General features: G+C 49.7%; 2 protein-coding genes across 3 annotated transcripts; one reads left to right on the top strand and one right to left on the bottom strand.

Annotated features, from left to right (window-relative positions):
• The first annotated feature begins 1,628 nt into the window (after positions 1-1,628).
• LOC132579198 (glutamine amidotransferase-like class 1 domain-containing protein 3, mitochondrial) lies at positions 1,629-5,483 on the top strand. Its single transcript, XM_060249426.1, has 4 exons — positions 1,629-1,816; positions 3,866-4,037; positions 4,197-4,398; positions 4,942-5,483. Exons 1-4 carry the CDS (start codon positions 1,709-1,711, stop codon positions 5,198-5,200), a joined length of 741 nt encoding a protein of 246 aa, XP_060105409.1. The 5' UTR covers positions 1,629-1,708; the 3' UTR covers positions 5,201-5,483.
• A 980-nt stretch (positions 5,484-6,463) lies between these two features.
• On the bottom strand, positions 6,464-19,321 carry LOC132579175 (centrin-2-like). Of its 2 annotated transcripts, none has more exons than XM_060249398.1 (5): positions 19,236-19,321; positions 17,205-17,364; positions 11,163-11,291; positions 8,255-8,392; positions 6,464-6,783 (listed from the first exon to the last, which is right to left on the bottom strand). In XM_060249398.1, the coding sequence occupies exons 2-5, from the start codon at positions 17,328-17,330 to the stop codon at positions 6,697-6,699; spliced, it is 480 nt and encodes a 159-aa protein (XP_060105381.1). In that variant the 5' UTR covers positions 17,331-17,364; positions 19,236-19,321; the 3' UTR covers positions 6,464-6,696. The 2 variants fall into 2 exon arrangements, with proteins under 2 accessions (XP_060105381.1, XP_060105382.1); XM_060249399.1 differs by having other exon boundaries at positions 19,212-19,272.
• Between the last annotated feature and the right edge of the window lie 1,578 nt (positions 19,322-20,899).

Here is a 20,899-nt window from a genome sequence, read left to right as displayed (position 1 = left end):
GCAAATTAGGCATTTACCTAGGGCACCAGCCCTGGGGGGTGCTGAATTGGGTGCCCCCTACATGACTCGCAGAGGCCTTCCCCGTTCTCACGCCGCCTTTCCTGTTCTTGCATCAGCTTTCTCACTCTCACACTGGCTTCCCCACTCTTGTGCCAGCTTTCTCAGTCTCCTGCCACCTTTCCCGCTCTCGTGCTGGCATTCTCACTCCCACACTGGCTTCCCCACTCTCCTGCCACCTTCCCCACTCTTGCACAGGGTTTCTCATGCTTGCACTGCCTTCCCTGCTGCCTTCCCCACCTCCATCTCTCCTCCCTTGCTGTGTGAGTGGTGGGGTGTGGTGCTGCAGGGTGCCACCATGGAGAGGGGCAGTGCCACGGAAGAGGACGGTGGGGGGGCCTGCCTAGGGTGCCATGCACCTTAAGGCCAGCCCTGTGGCTTAATATCAGACAAGCAATTCAGAGCTCAAAAGGTTTTAGTTGTTTATAGCAGTGGATGCAGAAGAGTGTTGTAGAAGCCTGAAAAGGAACATGAAAACAATTATCCCTTGACAGAAGCAGATGGGCCTTCAGTCTGATGATTACCAGATACCACTTCAGTATATGTTTCCATCACTGAAGGTTTTCAATATGCCAAGTTAGATGGAGCCCATATTACATGGGATGGTGTTTTGTGCAGGCTTCTGAAAGTCAGAGGCAATTGCAGCTTCAATGTTGGCATACATAGTCAAAATCCCTGAGTGTTATCATCTTTGGGTAGGATCACATGAGAGATTTGGTGCAGCAATACCCTGGCTCTGAAAAAGCCGGTTCTCATTGATCTGTGCCCCAGCATTTACACAGCTCCCACCTTGCTGCCAGGAGAGGCATGGGCTCCACACACACAAGAAGAGCATTCAGAGTGCTCATGCGTTTGAGGGGTGGGTGCTTCACACTCCCAGCCATTCAGAAAACGGGCTCTACATATGTTTTAGAGGTTTGCTACCGGGAAGTTCCTGATAGCTATTTAATCTGGTGCCAACCCATCCTAAGACGAGGTAGGTACAGGCAGGACCCTGGGGACAGATATTAATGTGTGATTGTGCACATTAAATCCAGATGGGAGTTATGGCTAAGTCAGGCCAAATCTCTCATGCAATTGCACCCTTACACTACACAATTATTCTTCCCTAGAAGACAAGACTACTCTGACTGCACAGCAATCATCACATGGAAGGGAGCACTGTTGTTTTCAGGAATGCCAAGGAAACAGCATGGGCACCTAGGAGGCAAAGCCCAGGGTCCTTTGCAACCTTGCAAAGGATGCCAGAGCACAAATGTCAGTTTGTACATCCACCCCACTCTGTAGGAAGGCAGGTCTTTGGGGGCTGTGGATGACTGATGGTGAGATGTAGCTGCCTCACAAACTATCTTGGTATGCCCCTCAGAGCTCAGACCCAAACTAACTGGCACCAAACTGACTCTGTCTGGCAAGGGATTGGCCATGTTCCAAGACTTGAAAGGGAAACCAACAACAGAAGCCAGTTGGATGACATGCATAGCCCTGGCCTGCCTGCAGGGAGTGGAAAGCTTCCTGCCGGTAAAGACCATGCCCAGCTTCACCGTTGTGGGTGGAGGTTTTGTCTATAAAAACCTCAAGGAAGCAGAAGCCTGTCAGGCATCAGTTCAGCACAACGCTTCTAACTGCCAAGATCACCTCCCCACTGCTGACCATGGGCAAGAAAGTCGCTGTTGTCCTCTCAGGCTGTGGTGTGTATGATGGTAGTGAAGTCCACGAGTCTTCAGCTGTCATGGTGCATCTCAGCAGGGAGGGGGCTCAGGTAAGACACTCCTTGCACTGCTGGGGCCAGTTCACACTATTTTGCTTCCAGTTTTTACTGCAAAATTGGTTGAAGGGCTAAGTGCTCTGCTCATTCTAATGCAAGTGTCATTCTCCTTCAATGGACTTCAACTCCCTTTATGAACCAGGGACATACAGAATGCTATAGCATGTGTGAAATGTTAAAGGAAGAGTTCATGTCTCACAGAAACTGGAACAGTCTAGGAGCCCTTTTGGCAGGAGAGCTGGGCAAAATATGGGGGCTTGCTCAGCCAACTGTGGTGCCCCTCAACCAAGTTTCCTGTGCTTCTGGTGTGTGTGGGGGGGGGCATTCAATTTCATGTTATAATCCCGACATAGTGGTGCGACTGATTCTTAATAAAGAGGAGACTTACACACACTGATTCTGTTTTAGCAATCTGAAGCCCTCTTTAGTGTATGTGTTGGGGGAGGGCAAGTGGATGATTCAGGAAGTAAGTCTCTGTGTGCAGACAGTGGCTGTGTGCTGCTGGGAGGGTGTGGTCCCAAGCAATGCTAAGGCAGGCTGGGTTTAGGAACTTTCATGAACACTGCTGTGGTATTGTGGGGAGCCAAAAAGAAAGCAGTTGAAGATGGCATGCACATTTGGGTCAATGTAAGTTTTTTATTCAAGTAGCAAACACCAGTTTAAATCTCACTTCTGAAAAAGCCTGGCCTCTCACAAAGACATAAAAGGCAACTTTATCAGGGTTAGCTGCAGGTCCATTCTGTTTCCAAGAACAGCCAGATGCTCCAAGGAGCCCAGATGCAAGATGCGAAAAGGAGGACAAGCCCTTGTGGTTGGTCTTGGCAGCTTGGAGTCAGAGGTATGCTGCCTCTGTAAGAAAATCTTTCCAGCCTTTTATAGTTAATAGCCATTCATAGACCCTTCTTCCTTCATAAATCTGAACCTCTTTACTCACTAAAATCAGCAGTAATTTCAGTGGGGTGGCTGTATTAGTTTGTTGCAGCAATACTAGAACAGAAGTCTTATGGCACCTAAAAGACGAAGAAATTTTATTCCTGTATTCATTGATACTTCCTCAGATGTATCCTCAGAAGGCAGTTATTTTATGGAGGAGAAAACAGCAGGGACATCCATGAAATGCAGACCATTCTCTACTTACACTAAACCTATTTTATATTTGTAATGGGTGAGGAGTCCCAGGTATTGGCAAGATAGCTAACACTTCTAGTAAGAAATCCCAAGTCCCCAAAGTAACAGTGCTTAACTGAGAACAGTATTAGTTACTAATGAATAAGCTTACTTTGAATTGTGCTGCATGTTAGCAATTGTCATCTATAATGGTTAAGAAGCTTCAAGTTTGCTGCATACTGATCTTATTTCTTAATCTCTGGACCCCACCCCCCACCCCATTTTCTGCTGCTTCAGTCTGCTAGGGTTTTCCAGACTATTTTTAATTCTTGGGGTCCCTCTTGTGGAAGAATATAGTATTGCTGTTCTTGAGACCAGTTACAGGGTCAAACAAATGAGACTATTCTCGTTCCCTCCATGCAATACAAATTTCAGGCTCGTACACCTCTTTAATTTGCCCTTTAGTCCTGTAGGAAAATAAGAGGTTTAACTCTTCAACCACCACAGTTTCACTATGCTCCACTTGACTGCCATTAACACTATAAAGGAGAAGATGGGTGTTTCAAATCAAGCACCCTTGTACAGTCAAAGGCAATACCTACCTCCTAGATCAGGAAAGCTCCCAGTTCCTTTGCAGAATCTCCCCCCGCCCTCACCCACTGCTTCCTGAAAACTCTGAAACAAAGAGCCACCTTCCTCACAAATATTGTTCATGGGCAAAAAGCTCTACGCCTTAAGCAGGCAGAATTGCTGCTTTTCCCATCATTGCAGCACTAAGGTGGAAAAAGCTTCTCCACTGGCTTCCTGCCTGTTCTGGTGTTATGAAAGGTCACAGAGCTTTTGTGCAGAAATAAGTTTGCAGGAATAGTCAAAGCCCAGTCCACCAATCTGACTTGCTGCCGAAATGTTGAGAGCAATGTGATGGTCTTTTCCCAGGCTGAACTCTATGCTCCAGACACTGACCAACTCCATGTGGTGAACCACATCAACGGGCAGCAAACTGAGGAAAAGCGCAATGTCTTGGTAGAGAGCGCTAGGATCGCCAGAGGCGATGTCAAAGATCTGGCCATGCTGAACGTGAAGGAACTAGATGCCCTCATCATCCCAGGTAGGAGGAGCCACTTGAGCTTAAATCCTGTCCTCTGCCCAAGATCTTCAGAACTGAGCAGATGGCATCAGGTCCTCCTGAGCTCTTACGTTCTCTTCCTAATCTGACACATCATTAACATGACTGGCATCCTTTTTGAACCCTGTTTCTTATTCCCAGGTGGATTTGGAGTGGCTAAAAACCTTTGTTCTTGGGCTGTGGATGGGAAGGACTATACAGTCTCCAAACTCGTGGAAGATACCATCAAGGCCTTCCACTTAGCCAAGAAGCCCATTGGTCTGTGCTGTATCTCTCCCGTGCTGGCAGCCAAAATTCTCCCAGGCTGCGAGGTCACTGTTGGGTATGACACAAAATGTGAGAAGTAAGTACTATTGGTGGCTGGGGGTGGGAGATGGTGAGCGGCTGTTTCAACATTCCCTACTGAGCCTGACATTCTGAGGCTCATTTTGAAATGCAGGGTTCTAGCCTTCTAAGCTGCAAAGACAGCACAGGCACTGCCTGATCAGCTCTTAAGCCAGAGAAGGAACTATAAGGGGAGGGGTGTCAGCCCAAGGACAGCTGTAGGTGGTACATACAGAATTTTGAAAAATAAGAGGAAGGTGTACATGCATGCAGAACTGGCCCAACACAGTCCTCCCCAACTGAATTTTCTAAAGCTGACCAAGTCAACTATGAGTGACCAACAAGAGGTGCTATCTCTTCCTTACCAGAACTGGTCCCATCTCCATCTCAGAAGCATGGTGTTTTTAAGATACAAGTCCAGCCCACAGAGTACCCTGATAACCCCAGAGGAAAATGTCACTACCTTCCCCTCAACCCTGTCCTGATTTCCCGTAAGGGAGCCTGACCTCTGAAATAGACCCACCTGAAAACTCTCCCTACCTTCTCACTTCTGCCTCTACAGGTGGCCCAACGCCAGCACTGCCGAAGCCCTGAAGGAGCTGGGCTGCAAGCACGTGAACAAAAATGTTAATGAGGTCCATGTGGATATGAAGCACAAACTGGTGACCACAAGTGCTTTCATGTGCAATGCGCCCATCCACACCATCTATGACGGCATTGGAAAGATGGTCAGAGAAGTGCTAAAGCTTGCTCAGAAGGGAAGTAGAGTGCTGGAAACAGGCCACACCCCTCCCTTCACCTTTGCTAGTGAAAAGCTCTGACCACTTCATGGGGAGGTGGATGGGAGTAAGTTGGGTTAAAGCGACATCTCCAGCCCACCTACACATGCCATTCTTGGGTCGTTCCCCCACCCACCATTCTCTCCTTCCCAAGCCAGCTCCTGGCTTGCAAACAGCAGCCCTGCCTCAAACGTAGGCCTCATTTGGGCAGCAGGCGGAGAAGAGGCCATTTGTCTTTGAAGCTGTACGTCTCCCTTCTCCTCCAGCCAGCTCCAAACATTCTGCCTGTTTCATCATGCTCAGACTGTGAAGAGCCCATTGGGACAAAGAAGATGGATATTAAAAGGATGGCTATATATAAAGAGGGCTGGATGATTGCTAACAGTAGGCTATCGCCTTGTGGAAGGCTTGTTGGTGTGTTCCCCCCTGCCCACATACAACCCCAAATAAAACTGGAACCATACTAGACTGGCAGTCTCATGCTTATTTTGTGCAGGAGTAAAAAGATTTGGAAGACCACAAGAGTGAGTCAGGGCCCCTGGCCTTCCAGAACAAGGACTGATTCCTCACTAGCAGTTGCTCCACCTCTGGGCTTCTGCTTTCCCTAGCTCAAGGGATCAATTCCCCACCAGTTGCTGCTCAGGTGCATTTTGATCCGTGGCTCCTTCCAATTTCCCTCGCAGCAGCTTCTTATTTTTTGGAGATCCAGAAACAGTGAGGGAAACTAGAGGGAGCCACTGATCAAAATGTGCCTGCACAGCAATTGGTGGGAAACTGATTGCTTGAGCCGGGGAAAGCAGACGCCCGGGGGCAGAGCAACTGCTAGTAAGGAATCAGTCAAGGTCTACCTTGAAGGTCTGTATTAAAAAAAGCAGAACTCTCTCCTCACACAATCAGTAATGATGTGCAGGTAAGGATAAGCTTACTAATCAGTTTGAAAGGGTGGGGGAGGATGCTTGGGCTGGCAGCACAGAATGCCCCTCTGTTCTGCCCTTTGGTTTAAAACAATGGCCACCTGCTTGGGATTTGGATGAAGGTGAAGGAGAGGATGAAAGCTAACCACAGGCTCCTTTTGCTTCTGGGAGAGATGGAACTCTTGCACTCTGTCCCCCTGGTCTGTGAAGAGCAGATGGGGCAGACATGATTGGTTGGATCCAACCACCTTTTTTACTCAGACTTGTTCAATTCTTCTCCTTCCCATAATCCTGTCTCACATGGCTTTGTCCATGCAGGTCCAATGACCCCCAGCATAGGCTTTTCCAACCTAGCATGAAAATACACCAACTATCCACAATGAAACAGTTCTGAAATGGCATGAAGCATTTAATGTGAACGGAGTGCATACTAGGAGCTAAAAAACAAAAAGCTACAGCCTTTCCCTTCTTACCAGTTATGCTCCATCACTGCTTGCCTGCCAATGCATTCTGTAATTCCTGAACAGAAACCACCCACCACCATCTCCATAGCTCCTTGAAGAACAGGAAGGCTGGAGGGGCGAAGGGCAGAGCAAATGTTCAAGAAACAAGAGAAATTCAATGTTAATTGTCAACTTTCTTCAGTATCTTCAGAAACTCCTGCTCATTCACTTCCCCGTCTCCATCCATATCAGCTTCATCAATCATTTCCTGCAGAGCAGAAAAAGAATCAGACTGCAGCCTTGCTGCTTGCAGAAAAGACAAGTGCAGCAGGTGTAAAATAGTGAAGAGTCCAGTAGCACCTTTAAGACTAATGAATTTTGTTGTAGCATAAGCTTTCGAGAGAAACAGCTCTCTTCGTCAGATGTAGCAGGTGTGTGTGTGTGTAGAAAGGCAGAGAGATAGAGTGAGAAAATTCCCCTTATAGAACAAGCAGACAACATTCCTTCTCCCCCAACCAGGAGATCCAAAAAGAGCAGCAATGCTCCTGGCAGCAGATCAACAAGAGAAGATAAAAGAGGTGCTCATTCTTCCCCTTTTCACAAGGCCTGTTAGGTTTGTGTGTATTTAGAGAAACATTCAGAGCCATCCTCAGTTCCTCAAGATATTCAGAAATTAACCCCACAGTCTGGCCCTTTATTGAAACAATAACTCCACTTTCATACAAATGAAGAATAAATGGCTAGGTCAAGGGTCCAACAGGTAGCTCAAGATCTACAGATAATTTCATTAGCTGCTGCAGAGCACCTCACATGTCCATTTATTTATTTTTCAAAGAAACCTTCATGGTATTTTCCTCTGCGCTCCTTAGCTAATAGCTTATTTCTGGAGTTCTTCCTATTTCTGGAGAGCCAGTTTGGTGTAGTGGTTAAGTGTGCGGACTCTTATCTGGGAGAACCGGGTTTGATTCCCCACTCCTCCACTTGCACCTGCTAGCATGGCCTTGGGTCAGCCATAGCTCTGGCAGAAGTTGTCCTTGAAAGGGCAGCTGCTGTGAGAGCCGTCTCCAGCCCCACCCACCTCACAGGGTGTCTGTTTTGGGGGAGGAAGGTAAAGGAGATTGTGAGCCGCTCTGAGACTCTTTGGAGTGGAGGGCGGGATATAAATCCAATATCTTCTTCTTCATCATCATCCATATTCTGTTTCTAGGACAGAACAAACCTGGGTAACCTGCTGGACAGAGGGGAGGAACTAGCTTGGGATAATTTTCACTACTCAGAAGTAGCTCTCCTTACAGAAAAGGCTGGTGATCCTGGACTAGGTTCATGGCTTGGCAAGGAATTCTGGATGCAGCATTAGGCATCCTTGTCCCAGGATGAGAGAAGGGGCCCTTCTTTGTCCTGCTCTTCCCCCTTTGCCAGATCCAGCAAGTAGTTAATTCAGCCCTTTGGAGGACGAAGACATGTGTACTCTGGCCTGGTCACTAGATGATTGGTTCCATGCTGCCCTAGTACACACACATGCACATCTTCTCACACACACTTTACACCAAGAAAACATAGCTTGCTCCTGACCTCTGGGCTCCACAAACTAAGGGAGGGATTATGACACATGAAGGACCCCTCCCCTCTGTTTTATTATGAATGAAATAAAACAATTAGACACATTACTGTGACTTGTGTGCCTGGAGGATAAAAGCCAGATCCCAGCCACCAAGGCAAGACAAAGCTGCCACACCTACCTGCAATTCTTCATCTGTCAGTTTCTCTCCTATCTCATTGGCAATCTGCTTGAGGTTCTTGAAGGAGATCTTGCCACTCTCACTGTCCTCAAATAGCTTGAAGGCCTTCAAGATTTCTTCTTTGGGATCTATTTGTGACTTAACACAGAAATGCAGGACAAAGGCTCACACCCGGACCTCTGAATTCTATGGCCATTTCTGCTCTTCTCAAGTTCAAAGGCCAAGCACAAGCATTACTTGTGCTCAGCTGCTGCCAATATTTCATTTAAACTTAAAAGCTTTGCTCACATGCTTGGAAGGAGGGAGGGAGGGAGGCACCTTTGGCACTCACTTTGCCTGGCTTGGTCTGCCAGCTAGAATTGGGCTTCAGAAGGAGGGCAAGCTACTTATCCCATTGGCCTCTAGGCTGTCCTCAGGGCTCCAGCTTACCCTTTTATGCTTTTCAACATCCACATGAAATTGCTGAGTGAACTCATCTGGAGATTTGGGCAGGGATGTCACCAATATGCAGATGATGCTCAGCTCTGTTCCACACTTCTGATGGATCTCAGGGAAGCTGTAGAAACCCTGAACCAGTGCCTGGAGGCAATCTTAGGAATGGATGCAGGCCAATAAACGGGAGCTTAATCTTGACAAGACTGAAGTGTTATTGTTGAGAGGAAGGCTTGACCCAGGATTTAGGGAGTTCCCTCTTCTGGATGGAGTTGCATTCCCCTTGAAGAATCAGGTCCATAGCTTGGGGCTGCTTCTTGAACCCAGGCCTACTGTTGGATAAGCAGGTAGCAGCTGTGACCAGGAGTGTCTTTTACCAGCTTCGACTGGTCAGCCAGCTGCATCTTTTCCTGGGCAAAAAATGTCTGGCCATTGTAGTGCATGCCCTAGTAACATCTAGATTACAATACTACAATGTGCTCTACATGGGACTGCCCTTGAATAAAGCTTGGAAGTTTCAGTTGGTGCAGAATGCTACAGTGAGACTGTAGACTCATCATATCAATCATATCATTCTAATCTTGGCCTACCTAAATTAGCTTCCAATTTGTTTCTGGGCCCAATTCAAGGTGATTCGGTTGACCTATATAGCATGGAGCCAGCATACCTGAGGGGACTACCTGCCATAAAAACCTACCTGACCACTAAGGTCATCTTCCAAGGCCTTGTTTTTGGTGCCTTGCCTTCTGGTATAAATCAAGACAGCCTTTTCAGCCACGGCATCAAAACTGTTCTCCCCTCCAGGGATATTCATCTGTCCCCTACTACCAGTGGATGAAGACTTTTTGTTCAACCTGGCATTCCCTCAATGATCCCTCCTTCCTGCTCTGTGTTTTAGGTACTTTAAATACGTATTTCAGTTTTTGTTTTAATTACTTTTAGGAATTCTTTTGATCCCGTGTTTTTATAATGTTTTATTTTCCCTATTAGCCACCTTGGAGGACTTCACTGAGCAGAATGGCACCATATAGGTTTTATAAATAAAGCCCATACTTCTTGAACTCATTGGCAAACATTTGAGTTTATGTTCTCCTCATTCAATTTTTTGTTGTACAGAAGTATTTCCGTCATTAGAAACTGCAGCAGAAATCCCACAGAAATGTCACAGGCTCTGTGCTGCCTATCCTGACCTGGATGGCCCCAGGCTAGTCCAATTGTGTCCAATCTCGGAAGATAAGCAGGGTAGGCCCTCATCAGTATACGGATGGAAGACCACCAAGGAAATCCAGGGTCACTATGCAGAGGCAGACAATGGTAAGCCACCTCTGTTCACCTTTTGCCTTGAAAACCCTATTGGATTGCCATAAGTTGGCTGCAACTTGACAGCATTTTCAACTACTTGAAGTGGGGCTCCTAGAATCCCTGCTCCACTCTGTGTGAATGCCTACATCTTGCCACTCCACATCCAGGTTATTTCATCACGAATCAGCATTTCTAAGAACCTGTGGAAATCCATGAAAAACCCAATACTGCCAGATTCTATACAGGCATTTCATATCCTACCAGGGAGAATACCTGAAATGCAACAAAACCTTTCTACAAAAGACTTGATATGAAATAGTCAACAGTCAAAATCACAAGATCCTTAACATGTTTACACCAGACTGCTAGTACACTAAAAAGTTATTTTCAAAAGTAGATATTCTCATATGACAGCAGACAAAAATCCATGATAAACACCACCTGTGTCAATCTGTTGTGAATTTCCCAGATCACCTTTTTCTCATTTACAAAATGCAGTCAAGAGGGTTACCATTTGCAGTGGAAGGTCAGAGTGTGTTGGAAATTCTTAACCTTTTCCCCTCTGGTAATTTTCCCACATACAACCAGCAGCTACTTTTCACACTGCAGAAGATATGTCAATCATCTTTTCTCCCATAAAGAGGGGTGGGGAGAGCTGAAGTGGGGAATGATTTTTAACAAATGACTCACCCAGATGAGCACTTGAGGAAAGAGGCAAAAAGCTGTACCAGCAACTTCAGTTACACTACTCATGGATGAGGAAACCCCAATATCTTGCAAGGGCAGGGAAGACAACACCTTCCTCTAAATCTAATTAACTAGAGGCCAAGAAAGACTTCCTCATTGCTCCAGAAGAGAAAAAGAACAGTTGTCTTCCCTCCAGAGCAGTGCCATCCGGAAGAAAGCTTGATGGGGAATAGGGTGGCTAGCAATTGGGCCTTCACTCACTCCCAGAACAAGAACAAAGACTTGTTGGTCCCACAGTGTTGGCCCCTTGCTTTCCCACCTGCTCTGATTTCACCACCTCTCCGTTTCTGCATCCATCTGACAAAAGTGACATTGTTAGGCCACAAAGCCATCTGCCACAATATGTATGACAGTCCCTGTGGTACCTCAAGACTTCTTAAAGTAGAACATGTCCATTTATATATACACTGATGAATTGCAAACATACCATTTTTGTAGTCATCACAGAATAAAAGGCATCAAAGCCAATTTTTCCTGTTCCTTCTTTATCCACTTCGAGCACAATTCTCTTCAGCTCTTCCTTTGTGGGTTCAAACCCCAGTGCTCGTATGGACACCTTCAGACATTATAAGGCAAGTATCAACAAAGAAAGGAAAAACATGACACTTGACAGGGGTACACTTATGTTTGCTTCAACAGGGCAAACAGCAGTTCCCCACTGCTGTTTGTGGTAGGGAACACAGTGCTAGGGGAGAAGAGTTAACTCCCTCTCTCTAAGCTTGATCCAAACAAGACCTCCATCAATGCAACAGACATTTCAAGAAAGGGGGGAGGGGGAGGAACACACACAAACTTCCATTCAAGGCACTCTTTAGTGTTTTGTGTAACAGAGTTAACAGAGTTCAGTATTTGATTTGCTTTCCCTTTTTCTTGAACAGTAAAGTACTGTCTCCCTTTCTCTTGAACTGTAAAGTACTGTCATTCCAGGTACAGTTAAACCACCAGACAGGAGTGTGGAAGTACTCCACTTACAGAGCAATCCAGAGGAGGAGGGCCGAAAGGGCTGCGGAAGCAGACTTACTGCTACACCGGCGGTCTGGAGACTTTCGCCGGCGGATCCTCCTCTGCGCCGGCGGAAATGGAGCATGCGCCACTCTTTGGCTGCCGCAGCGGGCCACCACCACGGGCTGATGGCGGAGTGCCACCGTGCTGCACTTGGGGTGCAGCAGAGGCGCAGGGCAGCATGTCGGCTTAGGAGGGGGCCAACCCAGGGGCGTGGCCACTGCTGGTCAGCTCCCAAAGAGCTTTCAGTGTGGGAACGCACCCCACCCCCTGCCAGGCGCAAACTTGTGCCGCAGAAAACGCTGGCGTACTCCATAGGCACTAGTGGAAGCAGGAAGCACACGCTGGCGGCGCCGGCATGGCAGCACAGAAACCCCTTTGGGAGCCATGTTATTGGCCCACCAATCCCCTCCCGCTGCAGGCTGGGCATGGCCCCCCTCCCGCACCCAATCAGTGCCCCCCCACCCTACAAAGGTTTTGACTCCGGCCACACACAACTCCCCAGGGAGGACAGGGTGCACGGCACTCTGCTCCAGAGGGCCGTGCCGTGCGGACTAAGCGTGAGGAGGGGTGCACTTGGTGGTGGCACATAGAGGGATGTTACTTAAATTATAGATGCTGGACTTGGGGGGAGGTGAGCTAAGTCTGGGCTGCCTGCTTAACCACTTGTGCATCATAGTCCTAACAGGTCTCGCTTCCAGAGCCCCCCATATGGACAGGTAAGTCTGGCTAGGAGCCCTCGCAGCCCCCAAGACCGGCCAGCGTGGTTGCAGCTCCGGGTGGGGTGCCAGCCCCCGTACATGTGCATGTGGGGGTGCGCCTTGGCTGCCCATCCCACTGTTGTCCCCCACACCCCGTGTCTCGGGAATCCCCATGCCAAGGCAAAGGGGATGTGACATGTGTTCCGGCTTTCCACAGCCCAGCCAGCGACTCGCCTCTGCCGCGGCTGCTGTGATTGCGGGCTCGCATGCAATGCAGCTGGCCCATGATGAAGGACAGCTGGAAATGTGTGGGATGGCTCCAACAAAGGCAGCCAGGATGCTCACCCTGCTCACCGCAGGTTCGCCCAGGGTTGGAGTCCTATGCCTGCAGCCGACGACGCCCCCCCTGGTCTCTTTGTCTTTCAGGTGTGTGCACTGCGCAGCAACCTCTGCGGCTGCCAGAGCACAGCCACCTGGCCCCAGCAGCCCTGCAGGTGTGGATGTGTCCTCCAGCAACGGCATCTCGGACTGCGGGAGCCAGGAACCTCCACGTGCAATCTTGCTCACTCCGCTAGCAGATCAATAAACTTAGCCCAGCGTGCCCATTTCATCGTCTGTGTCTTTCAGTTTTCCTACCTCACCCTGGCCCCTTGTATTCCCCGCGCACTCGCTTGTGGCTGTCCCACGGGCATGGCTCTGTGGCCAGGGGAACTCTCGAGGCACCCACTTAGTGCAGATTGTGGGGACTGTAGTGGGCTTTATCGGTGAATGGGGGGCTGATAGGCGGCGAGGCAGACACTTGTCTGGGGTTGCACCATGTGTCCACAGCGTCTGGGTCTGTGATGCAGCTGACAGGGGTGCCATGGTTGGGGTGGGTGCCCACAGAAAAGGGGGGGCGACCCAGGGAGGGGACTTGGCCGACCAAAAATAATGGTGGCTGGATGGCAGGCTCAATAAAGAGGGAAGCTGGCCGTGTCAGCATTCCTGCCACAGGGCAGCCTCAAACCCACGATCCCAGCATTATGAGGCGGGGGAGTAGCTCACTAAGCCAAGCCGCCTCTGCTGTGTACTGAGGCGGCTTACAGCCAATACATGCCGGGGGCGGGGTTGGTACTGGTTGAGAGTGTCAGCATGATCGGCTCCTCCCGGCCCCCTTCGGAGTGGTCTTGGTGGGGTCATGCAGGGGCCACAAGCAGGGGGCAGTGCAAATGAGGGAAACCTGCGAACTTGAAGGTGCGCCTGCTCAGCCCAGGGAGCACATGAGGAGGTGGGAGTGGCGGCTATCATCCCTGGTGGCTGCTGGCTGCCGAGGGGCGGCTTCAGCGGGGAGTCGAGTCTGTGGCCACTCACACCTCACAGAATGCCTGCCGTGGTGCCCTGCCTGACAGTCCCACGGCCAAGGCATGCGAGAACCCTGCTCCCGGCATTGCACTGGGGTTCCCGCGTCTCCTCCCTATGTTTTTCTACCTTGTCATTGTTTTTTGTGTCTCCCCCCAGGACTTCAGCTCTACCTGCCATTTCATCATCTTCCCCATGCCTTTTCCAACAAGTGCATGAATTATTGAAGGGATCCCGAGAGTGGTCCCGACAATTGTAGTTTAATAATAGAATGAAGTGCCCAAGAAGCAGAAGCATACATGGGAGTGCGCGGGGTCCCCCCGGCGACCCAGGCGTGAGACAGGCCTCACTCCCGGCATGCTCTCGTCCTTGGGTGCCCTGCCTGCACTCCGAGTGGCCCATATGTGAGCTCACACACACTACCGATTCAAGTGCCCCCCAAAGTCCTGCTGGGCAGCGGCCCGTGCCCCCGCCTCCTCATTCTCCCGCATTGGCAACCCAGGGTCCGGGAGGGGAAGGTCCTAGGGGGCCAGCAGGCATTGCCAGGTGGTGATGTTGTGCAGCATGATGCACACGGCCACCAGCTTAGCCACAGGCAGGGGCTGCATGCTGTGTCGACCACCTGTGTGGTGCAGGCAGCGGAACCTCATCTTCAGCTGCCTGAAGGCACGCTCGAGGACCATACGAGTGGCCATGTGTGCCTGGTTGTACGCTGCCCGGTCCTCGGGCGCGTCCTCCTGGTACAGCGTCAGCAGGTAGGGCAGCAGCAGGTACCCTCGGTCACCTGTGGAGGACAGGAAGGTGAGAACAGGGGATGGGAGGGGCACCCTACACCACCACCTGGTGGCCTTACCTAGCAACCACCCCTGGCCATCTGGCCAGGCTGCCAGGAGGCGGTTGAGGCCTGAGGACGTGAAGATCTGGGTGTCGTGCATGCTCCCTGGGAACTTCACCACCAGATCTGTGAAGACTCCCTGGTGGTCGCATGAAGCCTGCACATTGAGGCTGTAGAAGTGGTGCCTGTTCCAGTACACTATGCGATCCTCCCGCAGGGCCACCAGGGCAACATGCGTGCAGTCCACAGCCCCCACGACATTGGGGAACCCTGCGACCGCCGCAAAGCCATCTCTGGCTGTCCTCAGCTCCACCTCACCTGTTGGGAACCACACATGCTGCTGGAGGCGCTGAAGCATGGTGTCTAGGAAGGAGTGGAGGCAGCGGCTGGCCGACAACTGGGAGACTCCAGGACCTCAGCCACCATGCCCTGGAAGGAGCTGGCCACCAGGAATCGCAGGGAAATGAGGATCCACTGCAAGACAGGGATGGGGCGGAGGCCAGCCAACTGCTCACACAGGTCCTGGTTGGCGGCGTGGTCCAAGAGGAAGCGGTTCAGACAGGTGGCATCCTCAAGACGCAAAGTGCTCAGGCACTCCCGCTATCTACGCGCCCGACGTCTCCACCACCACCAACCCACACATAGAGCGCGGGGAGGATGTGCAGCGTCCGCACCCGGGGGGGCTCTGGAGGTGGGATGAGGGGGCACCACCCATCATGGGCCTCCATGGTTTGCGCGATGTGGCGCGGGCTACGGTGCCCTGGCTGCTGCCCCGACGCACTCCACCACAGCTTCCAGACACCGCTGGAGCTGTGAGGGGCCCTGCCTGAGTGGGGGCGTGGGGCCGTCGAGACCACCGGATGCCCTGCTGGTGTACCGTGCAAAAGCTGGGTGGGGCGGCATGAGAGTGCCCACTATCAGCCAGTTGTGGTCAGCAGCCCCTGCATTCCACTGCCCGTAGGAGGAATGGCGGCAGACAGAGCGGCACCGACAGCCGAACTGGACTGGGGCAGAGAAGGTTCTCCTCTTTGGCTTGGTGGCCGAGAATGCCGCGGTGGCACTCGCTGGCACAAGAGCCGGGGGGTGAATTCCCGCTGTCGGTACCTACTCCCATGATAGGTTGGCACCCTCCCCCACCACCACCCCCTCACCACCATGGGACTACCACAGTCTGATGGCGACACCCTTTCCTCCTCAAGGTGACTCCCTCTGGAGCCCTGCACTTCAATAAATCTGATTCCTGCACATTGCGTGGAGTCCTTATTCAAGCGGGATCTGGGGGCAGGGGGCGGCAAGTGCGTCACACAGCCACTTCGACACTGTCGCATGCCCCTCATGGGTGTCCGATTCTCTGCGGGTGGGCATGAGCGGAAGCCACCATGGGGACTGCCGCCGGCACCTTTGGCGGTGCCTGCAGTAGGTGGCCTACTGTGTCCTGGCAGGGGGCCCCTGCGGCATCTGTGAGGCCATCCGCCCATGCAGGCCATGGGGGGGGACACTGACAGAGGCTTGGCTTCACCCCTTTGATGGGTAGCCTGCTCCATGGAACTAGTGGTAAGTGCTGACCGGATGCTCCCCCATGGATTACACAGCCACACCATGGGGCTTGGTGTGTGCATGAAGGGGGTGGGGCATGCAGGCAGCCTATTGCCGCAGAGCGCTCTCTCCGGTGGCAGGCATTACATGACCCGGCTCCCCGCCCGCCACCAGCCAATTCCTGCTGTCCCCGCAGAAGCGCCCCCTCCTGTCCCCGCCCTCGCGTAGCTCAGGGAGGCCACACTCCAGTGTATCTTACACATCTACTGGCGGTGGCCACCACTAGGGCACGCTGCACTCCGGCGCGAGCCCCTTTGAAAGCCGACTAGCGGCGCCGTAGATCCGCCTACCCCTGAGCAGCCACCTGCCACGTATGTCTGGATTGGGCTGCCCACTGCTGATAATACTTTAGCAACTGTTAGAAGATTCTAAATGAATTCAAAATGAACTTTGTATTCAATGACACTTGAGAGTTCTAGGAAAACAGAGATAGGGTTGAAAGGAATAAGGTCAGGCAGTTCACTAGGAATTTCCAAAAGAACTTTCCTCAAAAATTCTCATTTTCAGACAGTCCTGTCACATAAAAATAGATTTAAAAGAGCCTGGATATTTAATTCCCCCCTTAAAACTTTTATAGTTTGCTTTGTTAAAATGCACTCTCATAACTACAGCAGAAAAGCCTTTCCATAGCTGTAGCATCCTTCAATGCTGTTTGGCCATAAAATGCAGGATGTATTTCAATCACATTAGAAATACTTAGCAGTATCTCACCTTGTACTTCATGGCCTTTGACTGGACATTTATATATTTTTTTCTTCATAACCTCATACATAAGCATCCACTTAGTAAGAACCATTACACTCACCTCACAAAATGACTAGGTCACAAAAGTTTGTGCTGGAATAAAATCTTATTAATCTTGCAACAAAATTCCTGTTCAGTATTGTTGCAACAGACTTAAGGTGGCTCTGGCTATCCCTCTGTAACTACTGAAATAAACAAGGGATTCCATTTTGGTCTTTCAGCATGCAGGGAGCAAATAAACCAAGAAACTTGCCTTCAGGTCTTTCACATCAATGGTGCCTGTGCCATCAGCATCCAGCAGGTCAAAAGCCTCTCGCATTTGCTGCTTTTGGTCTGCAGTGAGTTCAAGTTTGGGGCCAGTCCTTCGTTTCTGAGCCATTCCCCACTACTAAGGATGTCTTGGCCTTAGAAGCCTGGAAGAGCAAAAGACAATGCTGAGATTCCTTCTTCCAACAGACCAGACCATAGGCTGGTGAAACAAATGAAAGGAGAGGCTACAGCTCAGTGGTGGGACATCTGCTTGGCATGCAAAAAGTCCCAGGTTCAACCCCCAGCACTTCCAGTTAAAAGGACTAGGTAGTAGGTGATATGAAAGGCCTGGTTCAAGTTCCTGGACAACAGCTGCCAGTCTGAGTAGACAATATCACCCATAATGGGTCAATGATCTGATACAGTGCAAGAGTTTCATGTGTGACCAGTGTTCCCTCTGAATTAGTATGACCTAGCTCAGTTTATTAGCCTCTGGCTCACGCATTTTTGTCTTAGCTCAGAAAAAATAGTCCCAGAGCAAACTGATTTATGCAGCCAAATCACTTGCTCACAACTTTAATGCCAGTAGCTCACAATGTAGAATTTTTGCTCACAAGACTCCACAGCTTAGAGGAAATATTGTGTGTGACTGTGCAGGGCTCTCAGGATTTTCTGTCTAGTGGTGAGATCCTGAAGATGCTCCCTGACAGCTTACTGGGTACAGTCGACTCACCTTAACTGTGTCTGACCATATTCTAATTCACTGCAAAACTCTTCCAGTTGCAAAGTAACTAAAAAACCCATTAAACAAATACAACACAGGTTCTTTTGAGATTTTCAGGGAAAGGCTATACTCCAATTTTCTTAGACAAGATCCAGCACAGTAAACAGCAGCCTTTTCAACAGTGGTCCCATCCCAAGCGACAGTTACCAGACAGGCATTTTTACACCCAGTGAAATGCATCATCTGGGTACATTTTATCATGTCTGCTATATGCTGTCCACATGGTTCATTAGAAAATTAGTTTGCATTTCATTAAAACATATTGTTTATTAATAAACTTTAGGGTAAGGTTGTACACTGCAGGGGGGGGGTGTCTTTGCCAAAACAGAGAAGAACGTCCTTTATTTAACATCTTGTTAACCTTGATCATGGCTGCAAAACACTGATTTTATTTCAGTGTCCATACCCCCAACACTTGCAAGGTACATAAACAGGGAAACACAAAGAAGTGAGTTATCATCCCACCCCCACCCCCCCCAACACACTTCAGAATGCAAGGAAATGCGCCATCTCATGAGGACAAATAATGATGACAATCCAGGAGTGCTTATAGCTTCCTGCAATAAGCTTCACCTTGGTAAAGGTGTGCTCTGCAGGGCTATCTTTATTCTGGCAGGGGTCTGGAATCCTGTTGGGATCCAAATGATCCCAAACTTCAGGGAACAGTTCCACTGGGGATATTGGCAGCTTTGGTTGGTCGTCATTACAGCATCAGAATCACACACCGCCACCGAGCACCCTCCGCTCCGCCCCCCAATCCCGCCCACCACCCCTAACCCAAAAAATCTTCAGGAATTTCTGAAGTCAGAGTTGGTAGCCCTAGTTGAATCTTCTACATTTCACAGCTGCTCAGGCGTATAAATGCGGTAAAGCTGAGCAGGAAGGGCCGGGTTTCTCCGGCTGAATTCCTGCCTCTCATTTGCACATTCCTAAACGCATAACATGAGGAGCCTCGTAGTGCAGAGTGGTAAAACTGCAATTCAAGCTCTCTGCTCATGATCTGAGTTCTATCCCAGTGTAAGCTGGGTTCAGGTAGCCGGCTCGAGGTTAACTCAGCCTACCGAAGTCGGTAAAATGAGTACCCAGCTTGCTGGGGGGGGGGGGGGAGCGTAGATGACTGGGGAAGGCAATGGCAAACCACCCCGTAAAAAGTCTGCCGTGAAAACGTCGTGATACGTCACCCCAGAGTCGGAAACGACTAGTGCTTGCACAGGGGACTACCTTCACCTTTTTAAAAGCATAGCAACTAACTGGGCGAGGTGAAACTGCGGAGCTCCGAGTTGCCGTCAAAAAATACGATCTCATTGGCCCCGCCCCCTAGGCCGCATATCCCTGGCAACGCGCATTCGCATGACCGCGGCAGCGTTCAGTGCCAGCCACGCCCCCAAGATGGCATCGTCCCCTTTTCCGGGCAGCGAAGGATAAAATCTTTAAACCCAGCCACTCCCTGCTCCTTCTTTCACTCGCCTTCCCTTGCTGTCCGCTGCCCTGCGTGGCCGTTAGCGTCTTAAACGGCAAACACTCGCCTGATTGCAAAGGGGGTGGAACCCGCAACAGTCCTTTCAGCGGACATTGGTTCCACTGTTACTGTGACAACGGGGGGGGGGGTCGGAGGAGAGAAGCGGCTCGGACAGACACGCACGCTGCAATATCTGGCAAGCGGCTCGGACAGACACGCACGCTGCAATATCTGGCAAGCCTTCGCGGCAGCATGTATAGTTAGTGCCTGTAAAACTATGAGGAAAGAACGCAGCTCTTTTCGAAAACGCTACAGGACCGTATTTAATGGGAGCTTAACCTAGATATGGGTTTATTGATGTTCCCTGGGGAGCAAAGAAACAGCCCCATGAAACGCAGTGATCGAGTGCGGAATTTCAGCGAGTGCATGGTCAGGCGCCTTGTGCCATAGTGTAGGCGTGGTTCATAGTCATCTTCATTTCATTAAGACCATAGAGACTGCCACTGGAGCCGGTATTTGCTTACTGTGGTATATATATTCATTGTATATCTGTAACGGAACATTGCGCTCCTCCTTCAATATCAGTGTATGACTTGGTTTGGTTCTCTTGGGTGGAGCTCCACCTTTTTTCCTGCTAGTTGAAATTGTTTGTAAATAGAATGGACCTGAGAACGATTGCCCTTACTACCTTAACTTGGAAAGTCACAGCCAAAAGGAGGCATTATATGGTGTCAAGTTGGCCTGGATCTCCAGCACTGAACAGGAAGGTTCCAGATTGCATCCCTTCTAAAGCAATGAAGCATTTAAAGTCTCCATGAGTTTTATCCTTTCCCGGAAATTTAGAGAACTGCAGACAGGAACAAAAGTTGAAACTGTACCTTGAGGTCACCAAGGCTGAAAACAAGCCTGGGGATTAAAAAAATTGCAGTCTTGCTTCACTGCATAGGAGACAAAGCCCATAAAAGTTTGCTAGAGACAAAGCCCTTTAAATTTGCAAGGTGTGTTTGCACATCCTAATGAGACCCTGGTAAGAGATTTTAACAGCTTTCCAAAACTACTGTGAACCCAGAAAGAACACTATTTGAGATGCCAGTTCTGGCAATTGCAATATGAGGCTGCTAGAATAAATTTGGTCACTGCATTTAGACAAAAAGCAGTTTTGTGAGTTTGGTTCTTGTTAAAAGATTGTATTTAGTATAACTTCACACTCCTGGAGAAACTCCTAGCAAAGCCTGCTTCTCAGCCAGTGGTGAAAAAATAAATTCTTTCCTATGTGCACATATTTCTTTGGCTTGCCCAAAGGCCCTTGCTTCTGTTAATCTTGAGAAATTTGTGAATGTTCAATAGTTAGCTTTGTTTTTTGTTTGCTTTTTACTTTAAAGTCTTCCATGTATCTCCTTTCTGTTGAGGATGACCTAGAGGAGCATCTCTGGATTTCAAAATGTGTACTTTTTTA

This window comes from Heteronotia binoei, chromosome 11, assembly GCF_032191835.1.
Source record: "Heteronotia binoei isolate CCM8104 ecotype False Entrance Well chromosome 11, APGP_CSIRO_Hbin_v1, whole genome shotgun sequence".
Taxonomy (NCBI): domain Eukaryota; kingdom Metazoa; phylum Chordata; class Lepidosauria; order Squamata; family Gekkonidae; genus Heteronotia; species Heteronotia binoei.
The sequence above is the reverse complement of the archived record's forward strand: the minus strand, read 5'-3'. Positions and strand labels throughout refer to the sequence as shown.

Coding starts and splice junctions, on each gene's coding strand:
- LOC132579198 (XM_060249426.1), top strand. CDS start 1,709: ATGGGCAAGAAAGTCGCTGTTGTCCTCTCAGGCTGTGGTGTGTATGAT. Junction 4,038..4,196: donor AGATGCCCTCATCATCCCAG/GTAGGAGGAGCC, acceptor TCTTATTCCCAG/GTGGATTTGGAGTGGCTAAA. Junction 4,399..4,941: donor TATGACACAAAATGTGAGAA/GTAAGTACTATT, acceptor CTGCCTCTACAG/GTGGCCCAACGCCAGCACTG.
- LOC132579175 (XM_060249398.1), bottom strand. CDS start 17,330: ATGGCTCAGAAACGAAGGACTGGCCCCAAACTTGAACTCACTGCAGAC. Junction 11,292..17,204: donor TTGATGTGAAAGACCTGAAG/GCAAGTTTCTTG, acceptor TAATGTCTGAAG/GTGTCCATACGAGCACTGGG. Junction 6,784..8,254: donor TGACAGATGAAGAATTGCAG/GTAGGTGTGGCA, acceptor TCTGCTCTGCAG/GAAATGATTGATGAAGCTGA.